We start from the raw sequence: 13,114 nt of genomic DNA on the forward strand, positions 1-13,114 counted from the left end.
GTTTGTTGTTTCGACCTTGTACCCTCCGCCCTTGACGGCTTTCCCCTGTACTGGGTGAAGGAGGCCAGAGCCCTGAAGTCCAAGCCCCTTAAGAGGTTGCCTTCGAGCGATCGGGAGGCTTGCCGGATCTTGGCGGGTGCGGGGGGCTTTGACGTTGTTGCCTTGATAAGCCTAGAATACAATGCTGCGGCCCTGGAAAAATACATATGTATGAGAAATTCCCCTTATGACCTTCCTATTCCTCGCTTTTGCTGGGTTCTTGCATGATTTTATTTTGGAGTGCCTTAGTTTATGCCCGTCTTTTACCATGTTTGTCCCTTTTTGCGCAGGTTCGAAGATAACACAGGCAACAAAGGTCGCTGCTGGCCCAAGCGTTGAGGTCCGAGGATGGGGCTTCTTCATCACCTTCCTCAAACTCTAGGGGCCACTGAAGAGTGGCCTGATTTTGCTTTTCGTATGAACATTGAACGTGTACATGATTGCCTTTTGTCTAGTTTGCAACTATCATGAACTTTATATGTAATCGTAACTCTTGATTTACGCTTTGATTTATGTTACACGCTACCCGCTTTATCTTTGCATGCTTGCGTCTGCTTCTGCTTTCTTTGTCATGCTGCGTGCGTTACCTTCAGCAGTCCCCTCCATTGTGTTTGACCTTAACTCTTTAGGTAGCACGTGTTCTTCTCTTCTATTCTCCATTCTTTCCTTTCGAGTTGCGGTGCATACTCTTCTCCTGATCCTTTTACTCATAGCCTCGTTTGCCCTTTGTATCTGTAAGGGATGTTCATACGCTTGAGCTTCCTCGCCTGAACCTCCAACGGTTTAATCTGGGTTTACTAGGAAAATCGACGATGTGCTTTTTTGGGCGATGCCTCTCTTGGGCGACGCCTCACTTAGGCGACGCCTCTGCGAGGCGATGACTCGAGCGGTCAACCTGTTGACTTCTCTCCCTTGGGTCCTTTGAGGGGCCCCACCATGCGTTGACTCTGACCTTTGGTCAACGCTCGAGGACGGAACGGTACACAAGCCCCCCAGTCTTGAGCTGACACTCATTATCCACGTGGCATTTCTTGCTGACGTGACATTCCTTTGTTCAGTGTGACTTGACACTCTCTGAACATTTGACGCGACGTTCTCTGCGCTTGACGTTTTAAGTTATGCTCCAATCTCTTGACACGTGACTTGATCGCACAGCTCACTAGTGCAAAAAGAAGAAAAGGATACGCTTTATTTAGTGCGGCTTTTGCGCTACCCGCTTTCGAAAAAAACGCGGTGGCATTTTTGAAATTATTTTGATTTACGAATGCGGTTATTTGAATAACCGCATTCGTAAATCAAAACGCTTGATTTACGAATGCGGTTATTTGAATAACCGCATTCGTAAATCAAAATTCTTTGATTTATGAATGCGGTTTTACCTTTAACCGCATTCGTAAATCCTTTTTTACCTTAAATTTTGAAGCGCGCCACACACAATTTCAAACTTTATTTCTTGTCTTTGCCTTCGTTTCGCGTTTGCACTCTGAGTTCGTCTCCTTCTACTGCATCTGCATTCCATTTGTGTAATGTAAGTTTCTTGAACTCTCTTTTTTCCTCTTCATCTTCACAAATATATGCATAAATGTTTTTCGTTTTTCTTATATATGTTTTTTTCCTTGCATTAGTGGTCTCGAAGCACTCTTTCATTGTCTTCGTGGTTTCTTGTGGATTTTTTGGTTTGCTCCGTTGCTGCTTCCCTGTCCGTCGTCGCTTCTACTGCCGCCACCATTGTTCGCTCCCTTGACTCTTCATCAATCTTGGCTTCACACAAGATTGACGATGTTTTAAAATTTTTAATTTTTTTTAATGATTCGGCGTATACAAGTGCGGTTAAAGCAAATAACCGCACTTGTAAATGGTATTTATAAATGCGGCTATATAGCCGCATTTATATTTCTTGATTTACAAGTGCGTGTTGATCAAATGCGGTTATAAAACCGCATTTATAAATTCAAAACAACCGCATTTGTTTTATGTTTCTGCACTAGTGGCTATTACTTAGCGCTTCTCGCGCTCCTCAAGTTAACGTTTCATCTTTCAAAAACGCGCACTCCAAGCCACTGTTTCATTCACTCTTCGCATTCTCTCCACTTTTCATCTTCCCAAGCTCTCTCTGCAACCCTTGCTTTCTCTCTCGCACTTTCGGTCTTCGAATCTTCCGATACTAAAAGAAGTATGACCTTTCTCCTTCACTGACTCTCTCTTTAACTTTCGTATTGCTACAACTGCCTGGGACTGTTTATTTTCCCTGTATTTCTTGTATTCCCTTTCTCATTTCCCTGTCTCCCCCCCCCCTTTTGAACTTCTCGAGTGGGTAGGGGTTTTCGTAGGGTTTTTCTCCCCTTTTCTTCTTGACCTTGCTTGCTGAACCCTTGTCTCTTCTTCGTTCTTCAGCTTCGTCAATGGCACGTACAAAAATGACGGCCAATCCCCCTCCCCTCAACGTCAACTATAGAGACCTATACTCATGGGCTCCGGTCGAAATGCTCGACGAGTGCTCGAGCCTAGTGTCCACCAAAGCTTGGAGGGACCACATAGGGGAGCCAAGTACTTACGACCATCGTGCCTTTGGGAAAAGGCACGATGACGACATTGCAGTGCTCCCTTGCACTCTAGGGGAGGCCGTATGCGGGGACGAGCGGGCCAGCAACGGGGTCCCCTTCTTCTACTTCTACCAAGTCGTCTTCAAGCGTATTGGGATGCGCCTGCCGTTCTCCCGATTTGAGAGGGAGTTGTTGACGGAGATTAATATCGCCCCGACCCAATTGCACCCCAACGGTTGGGCCTTCGTCAAGGCCTTCGGTGTCTTGTGTGGGTTCTTTGGATGCACGCCCTCTGTTGATATTTTCCTGCACTTCTTTGAAGTGAAGAAGCAGGGGAAGAGCCTCTGGGTGAGCCTTAGCAATATCCCTGGAAGGGTCCTCCTATCCCTCTTCCAACAATCCTTCAAGGGGTGGAAGGGCAGATTCTTTAAGGTTTGCTGCTCTGACTACGACCCCTCTGCTCTCGACGGCTTTCCCCTATACTGGGTGAAAGAGGTTAAGACCATGAAGTCTAAATCGCTGGACGAACTGCCCTCGAACGATCGAGAGGCTTGTCAGATCTTGACCAGCGTGGGGGGCTTCGAAACCGCCACTCTGATAAATCTAGAGTTCAATGCCGACGCTCTAGCAAAATATATAAGTATGAATGTCCTTCCTTATAACTTTCTGGCCTTTGTTTTTGTTGGATTCTTGCTTGATGCATGATTGGTCTGCTCCTTTGTACTTTAGCTTTAGCCTGTGCCTAACCTCTGCTATATTTGTCTTCTCGGTGTAGATTCTAACACTAGTGTAGAAACATAAAACAAATGCGGCTATTTCGAATTTATAAATGCGGCTTTATAACCGCATTTGATCAACACGCACTTGTAAAACAAGTAATATAAATGCGGTTATATAGCCGCATTTATAAATACCATTTACAAGTGTGGTTATTTGCTTTAACCGCACTAGTATATGCCAAATCATTAAAAAAAATTAAAAATTTTAAAACATCGTCAATCTTGTGTGAAACCAACGTTGATGAAGAGTCACGGGAGCGAACAACAGTGGCGGCAGCAGAAGCGACGACGGACAGGGAAGCAGCAACGGAGCAAACCAAAAATTCCACAAGAAACCACGAAGACAATGAAAGAGTACTGAGCAATGCGAGAAACCAAACAATGTAAGAAAAACGAATGTCAGCCAACGAAACAGTGCTTCGAGACCACCAATGCAAGGAAAAAAACATATATAAGAAAAACGAAAAACATTTATGCATATATTTGTGAAGATGAAGAGGAAGAAAGAGAGTTCAAGAAACTTGCATTGCACAAATGGAATGCAGATGCAGCAGAAGGAGACGAATTCAGAGTGCGAACGCGAAACGAAGGCAAAGACGAGAAATAAAGTTTGAAATTGTGTGTGGCGCGCTTCAAAATTTAGGGTAAAAAAGGATTTACGAATGCGGTTAAAGGTAAAACCGCATTCGTAAATCAAATAATTTTGATTTACGAATGCGGTTATTCAAATAACCGCATTCGTAAATCAAGCGCTTTGATTTATAAGTGCGGTTATACAAATAACCGCATTCGTAAATCAAGTGCTTTGATTTACGAATGCGGCTATTCAAATTAACGCATTCGTAAATCAAAATAATTTCAAAAATGCCACCGCGTTTTTTACGAAAGCGGGTAGCGCTAAAGCCGCACTAAATAAAACGTATTCTTTTCTTCTTTTTGCACTGGTGTAAGATGGATAGGCAACGACGGTTGCGACTGGCCCAGGTGCTGAAGTCCAAAGATGGGGCTTTGGCGTCTCCGCCCTCAACCTCTTCCGCACCTCCATCTTCTCCTAACCCCAACCTCAACCTGCAACAACACCAACAACCCAAGCTTCTCCCCATCCACTTCCAAGTTCACCACCTCCTATCGCAGCCATTCCGCTCGCGCTGGTCGAGGCGGGTACTTCTTCAGCCCCCCTTGACAAGGGTAAGAGGGTGGTGGAGGTCGTTTCTGATGATGAGGACTCTGCTGAGGGGCAAGTCTTCAAGCGACAGAGAACCCAGCATGCCCCTCAGATGGTTGCCTCCGCTACTTCCTCTTCCCATGGGGCTGAGTCCTTAAGGGAGGATCCATCGAGCGCCACTTCCCCTCCTCAATCAGTGCATCAGGAGAGAGGGTTTGAAACTGAACCCGTAGGCGTTCTTCCACCTGCCCCAGAACTTCCTCTTCCCATGCAAGAGTCCTTAAGGGGATTTCTGAGCATGAGATCTCCTGGTAGCCAAACTGAAAAGGCCAAGAGGGAGAGCATGTACTATTACATGGGCCTCTTCATGTCTTGCGCCTACACTTGGCACAAACCAAAACCACCCAAGCTTCTGCCTTCCAAGCTCTGGAGAAGGAAGTTGCTTCTCTGAAAGAGTCACTGAGGCTGCCCATTGGGGGCGTCAAGAGGGTGCATACAAAGAGTCACTGAGGGTGGCGCAGAAGGCGAGGGAGGAGGCCAACAAACGGCTACACGAGGTGGCTCAAGCCCAGGCAGGGCTTCTCAATGAAGTGGTCCCCCTTCGCACAAAGATCGCTGATCTTGAGGCGGCTGCAGAAACCTCTAAGGCATATCAGAAGAAGCTCGAGGACTAGTGCGTGGACCGGGAGCAGAAGCTGGGGAAGATGGAGGTCGCTCTTGCGAACAAAACTGATGAGTGTTCCCAGTTGACCACTGAGAAAGCCTCCCTCCAAGCCAAAGTCCAAGAGTTGACCTCTGCCCTGGCCTCCAAGGACCAAGAGATGACCACTCAAGCTGCCAACTTCAAAGTTGCGGAGGAGAAGCTGATAGGGGAGGGTGCCACCGGTTTCGCCGATGGGTTCGCAGAGGCCCTTGTTCAAGCTGCCTGTGCAAACCCCGACATCGACGTCTCTGGGTGCAGCCCCTTCAATGAAGTGGTCGACGGCAAGCTTGTGCCTTTGGAGGCCTTCGAGGAATAACCCTCCTTGTTTTAACAAAAACATCTGATGTGTACATTGTTACCTTTTGTTTAACTTGTAATCGTTATGAACCTTGACTTGTAATTATAACCTTTGATTTACTTTAATGCCTATTTAGACTTTATCTTCACATTCTTGTCCACTTCTAACTTCTCTTGCACCTTTGTCTGTTTCTGCTTTCTTTTCTATATCAAAGGCCCAACTGGTACTTGCCTTCAACGTATTTCTTGGTCGCTTCGCCTTTTACTCTTTAGGTAGCGCGTGTCTCTCCCTCTTATTCTTTCTTCTTAAGGCGTGAGGCACACCCTTTAATGATTCATGCTTCTACGCTTCTTCTTCTTAATCTTCGAATTTCTTTTTCCCTCTGAACTTGTGAAATCTTCAACCTGCTTCCTACTTACCTTTCTTGGGCCCAAGGCACTCGTAGCCGAAGACAATACTGACTTTCTCATCGATTTAGGATGAAAAGGGGAGTCTCTTCTTTTCTGGCCTCGACATCACTCAAGGGCGAGGAGGTCTTATCTGTTCTTTTGTGGCCTCAACATCGCTCGAAGGCGCGGAGGACTTATCCTACATGTACTGGGTGTCTACGCTCGAGGAGAGTCCTGCTCTGGGTGTCCTCAGCGTGTCTAAACACTTAGGACAAAAGTCGCGCTCTGATGCCCACGCTCATGGGGAGGTCTAAACAATAGTGTCGTATCGTCCATGGAGTGTCTAAAAACACCAAGGTGCAACGTTCTAAACGTCAGATGCTGGGGCTAGCTGTTCATACTTGAGGAGGGGGCGTCCCGAAGGAATCCCTTAACCCCTGATCAAGGACTAGTCACCCAGATTTTAGTTTTGCATTAATCGCCTGATACCGGGGCCAGCTATTCATACCTGAGGAGGGGGCGTCCCGAAGGAATCCCTTAACCCCTGCTCAAGGACTAAGCGCCCGGGTTTTTAACTTATGTCTAACATCTGACACCGGCGCCAGCTGTTCATACCTGAGGAGGGGGCGTCCCGAAGGAATCCCTCAGCTCCTGCTCAAGGACTAGGCTTCCGGATTTTAATTCATACTGACATCTGGCACTGGGGCTAGTTGTTCATACTTGAGGAGGGGGTGTCCCGAAGGAATCCCTTAACCCCTGATCAGGGACTAGGCTCCCGGATTTTAACTTATACTGACATCTGGCACCGGGGCTAGTTGTTCATACTTGAGGAGGGGGTGTCCCGAAGGAATCCCTTAACCCCTGATCAAGGACTAGGCTCCCAGATTTTAACTTATACTGACATCTGGCACCGGGGCTAGTTGTTCATACTTGAGGAGGGGGTGTCCCGAAGGAATCCCTTAACCCCTGATCAAGGACTAGGCTCCCGGATTTATACTACACATACCTGTTATCTTGCTGTGAACTTGGCTTCTGCTTGATTATCTGGTGGCGACACCTTGTGCTGGCGACACCCTGTTCTAGTAACACCTTATCTTGGCATTGCTATCTTGGCGACGCCTCATCTTGGCGACGACTTGTTTTGGCGACGACTCATCTTGGCGACGCCTCATCTTGGTGGCGCCTCAAGTTTTCGTCTTTGTTTCTTTAACCTTTTATCTTACATTCGAATGAGAGAAAAACTAGAGCAAAAATATTTTAACTTTTCTTTTCTTTATTTGGGTGACCTCGTTAAAAAACCCCCGGGTGGGAAAAAAAGTGTCCCCTTTACAAACTTCAACTGGAATAACATCAACTGAAATAAAATTTTAAATTTGCCGCATTCCAACTATGTGGGATAAGACCCCCTTCTAAAGTTTCTAGTTTATACGAACCATTCCCTTTGGCTTTGGTTATTCTGAACGGTCCGGTCCACTTGGGAGACAATTTATTTTCTAGCTCGTAAGGGTGAGCCTTCCTCATGACCAAATCACCAACCTGGAATTGTCGCAGCTTCACTTTGGAGCTATACTGCCGCTCCACTATTCTCTTCACAGCCTCTGCCTTGATTTTTGCCTCTTCTCTGGCTTCATCTATTAGGTCCAGGTTCACCCTCCTTTCCTCGTTGGATTCTTCTGCTACGTAGCCTAGGAAGCGGGGCGAGCTCTCGTGGATTTCCACCGGGATCATGGCGTCCGATCCATACACTAAGCTGAAAGGTGTCTCCATGGTGGAGGATTGAGTCGTGGTGTGGTAAGCCCATACGATCCTTGGCACCTCTTCAGCCCACGCCCCTTTAGCCTTCTCTAATCTGCGCTTCAAACCTCTCAACAAAACTCTGTTTGCTGACTCGACCTGCCCATTCGTCTGGGGTGTTCGACTGACGCTAACACCTGCTTGATTCCCACTTCCGTGCATAGCTTCCCCAATTGTTGGCTTGCGAACTGGGTGCCATTGTCTGAAATAAGACGCCTTGGTACCCCGAAACGACACACGATGTTCTTCCAAACAAAGTGTTGCACCTTGTGCGCGGTGATCTGTGCTACTGGTTCGGCCTCTATCCACTTGGTGAAGTATTCGATGGCAACGATCAAGTACTTCATCTGTCTTATCGCCAATGGGAATGGACCTAGGATGTCAATCCCCCAATTATGGAAAGGCCATGGGCTGTATATGCCAATCAGCGTGCATCTGACACTGCTTGCAATGCTGGGCGTATCGCACGCAATCCTCTCTTACTGTTGGCCAGAAAAACCCTGCACGTATCACCTTGGACGCCAAGGACCTTCCTCCCACGTGGCTCCCACAAATACCTTCATGAAGTTCGGCCATTATCCTGGTGCACTCGTCGCCGCTTATGCACGTCAAGATAGGGTGCGTAAACCCATGTCTGAACAATATCCCATCCACTAAGGTGTACCTGGCGGCGTTCCTCTTGATCTTCTTTCCCTCATCTGGCTCTGCTGGGAGGATTCCATCCGTTAGGTATCGCCTGTAAGGGGTCATCCAAGTGTCGCCTTCCTCCAAAGTGCATACCTGTACACCCCTTTCTTCATCTGGCGAGGCTGCGTAAGTACTGATGCAGGGTGCCCTCGCCGTGTCTTGACTCAGGGAGCGATGGTTACGTGGATTTCCTCTTGTTGTGCTGACGTGAAGAACATCTACCCTGTTGTCTGCAACAAACTTTCGCGGCGTTTTGAGGGTCTCTTGGATTACAGTCCTCTGCCTTCCCCCCTTACCTGAGCTGGCCAGCTTGGCAAGCAGGTCAACTCTGGCATTTTGCTCCCTGGGGACGTGCACCAACTCAAACGCAGCGAAGGCTCTCTTCAACATCTCGACATACCTTAAGTACGTGGCCATCTGTGGATCCTTCGCTTGATATTCTCCCATTACTTGCCCTGTGACCAATTGTGAGTCACTCTTTGCCAAGAGGCTCTGAGCGCCCATTTCTTTAGCCAAGAGCATCCCAGCAATCAGCGCTTCGTACTCCGCCTGGTTGTTGCTTGCCTTGAAGGCGAAACGTAAAGCCTGCTCGATCAATACTCCATTGGGCCCTTCTAAGATAAGTCCAGCCCCACTCCCCTGCTGGTTGGAAGAGCCATCCACTGAGAGCATCCATTGTGCCCCTACTTCCATTTCTTGAGAGTCTCCTCCTAGATATCGAACTCTGACAACTCGACCGCCCAGCGAACCATCCTCCCCGCTACATCTGGCTTTTGAAGCACCTTCTGGATGGGGAGATTTGTCATTACCACCACTGTGAAACTGTGGAAATAGTGGCGGAGCCTTCGTGCTGAGAATACTACTGCTAGTGTTGCCTTCTCTAGTGACTGGTATCTTAATTCTGGGCTTTGCAAGGCCTTGCTTACGAAGTAAATGGGCTTCTGCACTTGGTTTTGTTCCTGGACCAGCACAGAGCTAATGGCCCACTCAGTCACCGCAAAGTACAAGCGGAGGGGGACACCTACTTGTGGCTTGCAAAGCACAGGTGGCGTCGCCAAGTACTCCTTCAACTTGAGAAACGCTGCTTCACACTCGTCTGTCCATGCAAAACGACTATTCCTTTTGAGGCATTGGAAGTAAGGGTGGCCCTTCTCTCCTCCAGCTGATACGAATCTCGATAATGCTGTCATTCGCCCTGTCAGTTGTTGAACTTCTTTCACTGAGGTTGGGCTCCTCATGGCGATGATGGCTGCACACTTGTCAGGGTTCGCCTCGATCCCCCTCTCTGTGAACATGAACCCTAAGAACTTTCTTGCCTCCACGCCGAAGACGCACTTTTCTGGGTTTAACTTGAGGTGGTACTTGGATATGGTAGCGAACAACTCTTCTAGATCAGCTGTGTGTCGCCCTCTCTCGTGCGAAGTTACCACCATGTCGTCCACGTAGGCCTGTACGTTTCTTCCCAGCATGGGTGCAAGGACCTTGTCCATCAGCCTCTGGTAGGTGGCACCTGCATTTTTCAAACCAAACGGCATTACCTTATAACAGTAGTTGCATGTCTCCGTCATGAACGTCGTTTTGCTCTCGTCCCTGGGATGCATCTTGATCTGATTGTAGCTTGAGAACGCATCCAAGAAACTCAGCATCTTGCAGCCCGAGGCGCTGTCCACTAATGCGTCGATGTTAGGCAGCGGATACGAGTCCTTTGGGCACGCCTTGTTCAGATCTGTGAAGTCAACGCACATCCTCCATTTCCCGTTTTCCTTCTTTACTAGAACCACGTTGGCTAGCCACTCAGGGTATTGTATCTCCCTGATGTGCCCAGCGCTGAGCAGCTTTTGTGTTTCCTCCTTCACAACGAGGCATCGCTCTTCGTTGAACTTCCTCCTTCTTTGTCTCACAGGGCGAACCTTTGCGTCCATGGTGAGATGGTGGCACAAAAAATCTGGGTCGATCCTTGACATATCCGCCGCAGTCCACGCGAAAGCATCTAGGTGGCGTGAGATTACTGCAGCTACCTCTTCTTGTTCTTCTTGGCTCAGCAAGCGTCCTAATTTGAATGCTTTACCCCCTATTTGTCTTTCTACTATGTTATCTTCTGGTCGGGGTCGCTCATTCTGTACATTCTTTGTAAGAGATTCGTTCGTGGAGTCTTCTTCCATAGGCGTCGTCCCAACGGATGCATCGGGCATCGCCTCCTCTGGCTCTCCTTTTGTGGGCGAGGCCTCTTCGTGTACTCCTTCCGTCGGCGAGGCATCGCCGTTTCTTCCTTCTGTATGTGCTTCTTCTATAGGCATCGCCCCTGAGGTAGCTTCGACTGGTGTGGGCTTCGCGGGCGTCGCCTCTTCCAACGGTTCTAACTCCAGTTGCGAATTTGAAACGGATGGTCGCTCAATCACCATGACCACGCCTCTCTTTGTCTTTAGGCTATTTTCATAGCACTTACGGGCTTCTTCTTGATCCGACTTGATCACAATTACCTTACCACTAATATCTGGTAGCTTCATCTTCATGTGGCACGTGGAGGACACTGCCCTCAATCTGTTCAAAGCAGGTATGCCTAACAAAATGTTGTAGGCTGAGTTGGCGTTGACCACCAAGTACCGGATGTTCTCGGTGCGTGATGCCGCTCCATCAGTGAACGTTGTCCTCAGCTCCAAGTAGCCTCGTACCTCTACTGGATTATCTGCAAACCCATACAAGCATCCAGTATATGGTCTCAAAAGGTCGGGGGACAGCTGTAGCTTGTTGAAAGTTGACCAAAACATGACATCTGCGGAACTGCCCTGGTCGACGAGAACCCTATGCACCTTCCTTCCTGCCGTGACTACTGAAATGACCATTGGGTCATTGTTGTGTGGGACCACATCCCGCAGGTCAGCCCTTGTGAAAACGAGATCTGACTCCCATGGGTTGTCTGGAAATTCCTCTGCAACCGTACTCACTGACCTCACATATTTCTTCCATTGAGAGGCAGTGGGCCCTCCTCCAGAAAAGCCGCCAGAGATGGTGTGCACTTCTCCGTGAGTTGGGACTTCATGCGCTTGACCTTCCTCTGGCGTCGCCAGGACTGTGGTCGTGGTGGACCCAACGAGATAATCTTTCAAGAAACCATTCTACACAAGCTCGTCCAACTGATAGCCCAGCGCCAAGCAGTTGTTAATATGGTGCCCAAACGCCTCGTGGAATTCGCACCATGATTCCTTGTGAGGCCCCAGAATTTTGTCAGACTTCACTGGTGGCCTCAACCTGTCAGCTATGTTGGACACAACGATGAGGTCTTTGAGTTTCACCACAAAGTTGTGCCTTAGTGGTCTACTTCCCTCTCTCCTTCCTTCGGCTCGACCCCTTGGCGGGGCCCTCCTTGTCTCGTAAGTGCGCTTCCTGTCTGAGTTCCTTTTCTCTGTGGCAGCTTTGTGGACCCTAGCAGGTTGTGTGCGTATCTGCACCCTTGGTCGCGCTGGTGTAGCAATCATGCACTTCTCGTATGCCTCGCCCTCCGAGGCAATGTGCTCTACCGCCCGACGCCTCACTTCAGCAAAAGTTTTGGGACGGCTGCGGTTGAGCGATTTGCTAAAAGATCCGGGACACACCCCCTTCCTAAATGCGTACACGATCATGGGCTCTTCTGTGGTACCCACTTTTACCACCTGCGCTCCGAAGCGACTTATGTATTCCTTCAGGGTCTCCCCCTGGAATTGTTTCACGTCGAAAAGGTCGTACGAGATTGGGGCTGGGGCCCTGTTGGCTAAATACTGCTCTTTAAATAGTCGTGAGAGTTGTGCGAAGGACGTGATGTGACCCTCTGGGAGGCTGATGAACCAATCCAGGGCCATCCCAGTCAAAGTGCTCATAAAGAGCTTGCATTTTACGGCATCAGAGCCGCCAACCAACATCATCTGTGTGTGGAACGCCGTGAGGTGCGCCTCGGGATCCTCCATCCCTGTGAAGGTTACCTTGGGCCCTGTGAATGTGTTGGGGATTGCTGTCCCTAAGATCGCCTGTGAGAACGGTGTGGTGAATTCCCTAGGTGGGGAGGCAGTCTCAGGCTCGTCTACATCGCGCCATCCATGGCGTAACTCCTCATTGGCTCGGTGGAGTTCATCGTTTCTCGCCTGAGAAGCTGCAAGATCCGCCTGCATGCTTTCTTGCTCCGCTTTCGAGGCTGCCATTGCGTCCTGCAGCCCTTGCATCATGCCCATGAGTTGTTGCACAGGACGGGACGGTATATATATATATATTAATCTATATTACTTTTCCGGTGATCTTACTAAATATAAAGATGGAGTGTTACATTCAACACTTTTGAAGGATCGATTAGAATACTACATACACTTTGAGTGACTTGAAATATTTTGTTTTAGTAAAAAAGAATTGAAAAAATAAATAATAAATTATGAATTATAATTATAATTATTTTATTTACATGAATGATCTTGTACATGTGATTAATTATTATCTCTAACTACAACTACGAGTATTTTTTTGGTTGGACAATTTGTTTAGATCCGATTCAATAAAAGAAAAGTAACTTAAGTTTATTTGGTTATTCAGCAAATCTGAGTCTATCAAATTTAATAACATCTGATAGGTTGAGTGAATGATTTTGTACACTAACTCTAATATTTAATCAGACCAACTCAACAAAATAATAAATAATATTAACATTAATTATAGTAATATTATTATTATTCAATTTTTTTAAATATTAAAATAT

The 13,114-nt window shown here is 47.8% G+C and overlaps 1 protein-coding gene across 1 annotated transcript; it reads right to left on the reverse strand.

Moving 5' to 3' along the window:
* Positions 1–11,513: 11,513 nt before the first annotated feature.
* On the reverse strand, positions 11,514–12,569 carry LOC137815690 (uncharacterized). Its single transcript, XM_068618803.1, has one exon. It carries the CDS (start codon positions 12,567–12,569, stop codon positions 11,514–11,516), a length of 1,056 nt encoding a protein of 351 aa, XP_068474904.1.
* Positions 12,570–13,114: the final 545 nt, after the last annotated feature.

Source organism: Phaseolus vulgaris, chromosome 1, assembly GCF_000499845.2.
Source record: "Phaseolus vulgaris cultivar G19833 chromosome 1, P. vulgaris v2.0, whole genome shotgun sequence".
Lineage (NCBI taxonomy): Eukaryota > Viridiplantae > Streptophyta > Magnoliopsida > Fabales > Fabaceae > Phaseolus > Phaseolus vulgaris.

Bases quoted from the DNA above. Each gene is read 5' to 3' on its own strand.
- LOC137815690 (XM_068618803.1), bottom strand. From the start codon at position 12,569: ATGGCAGCCTCGAAAGCGGAGCAAGAAAGCATGCAGGCGGATCTTGCA.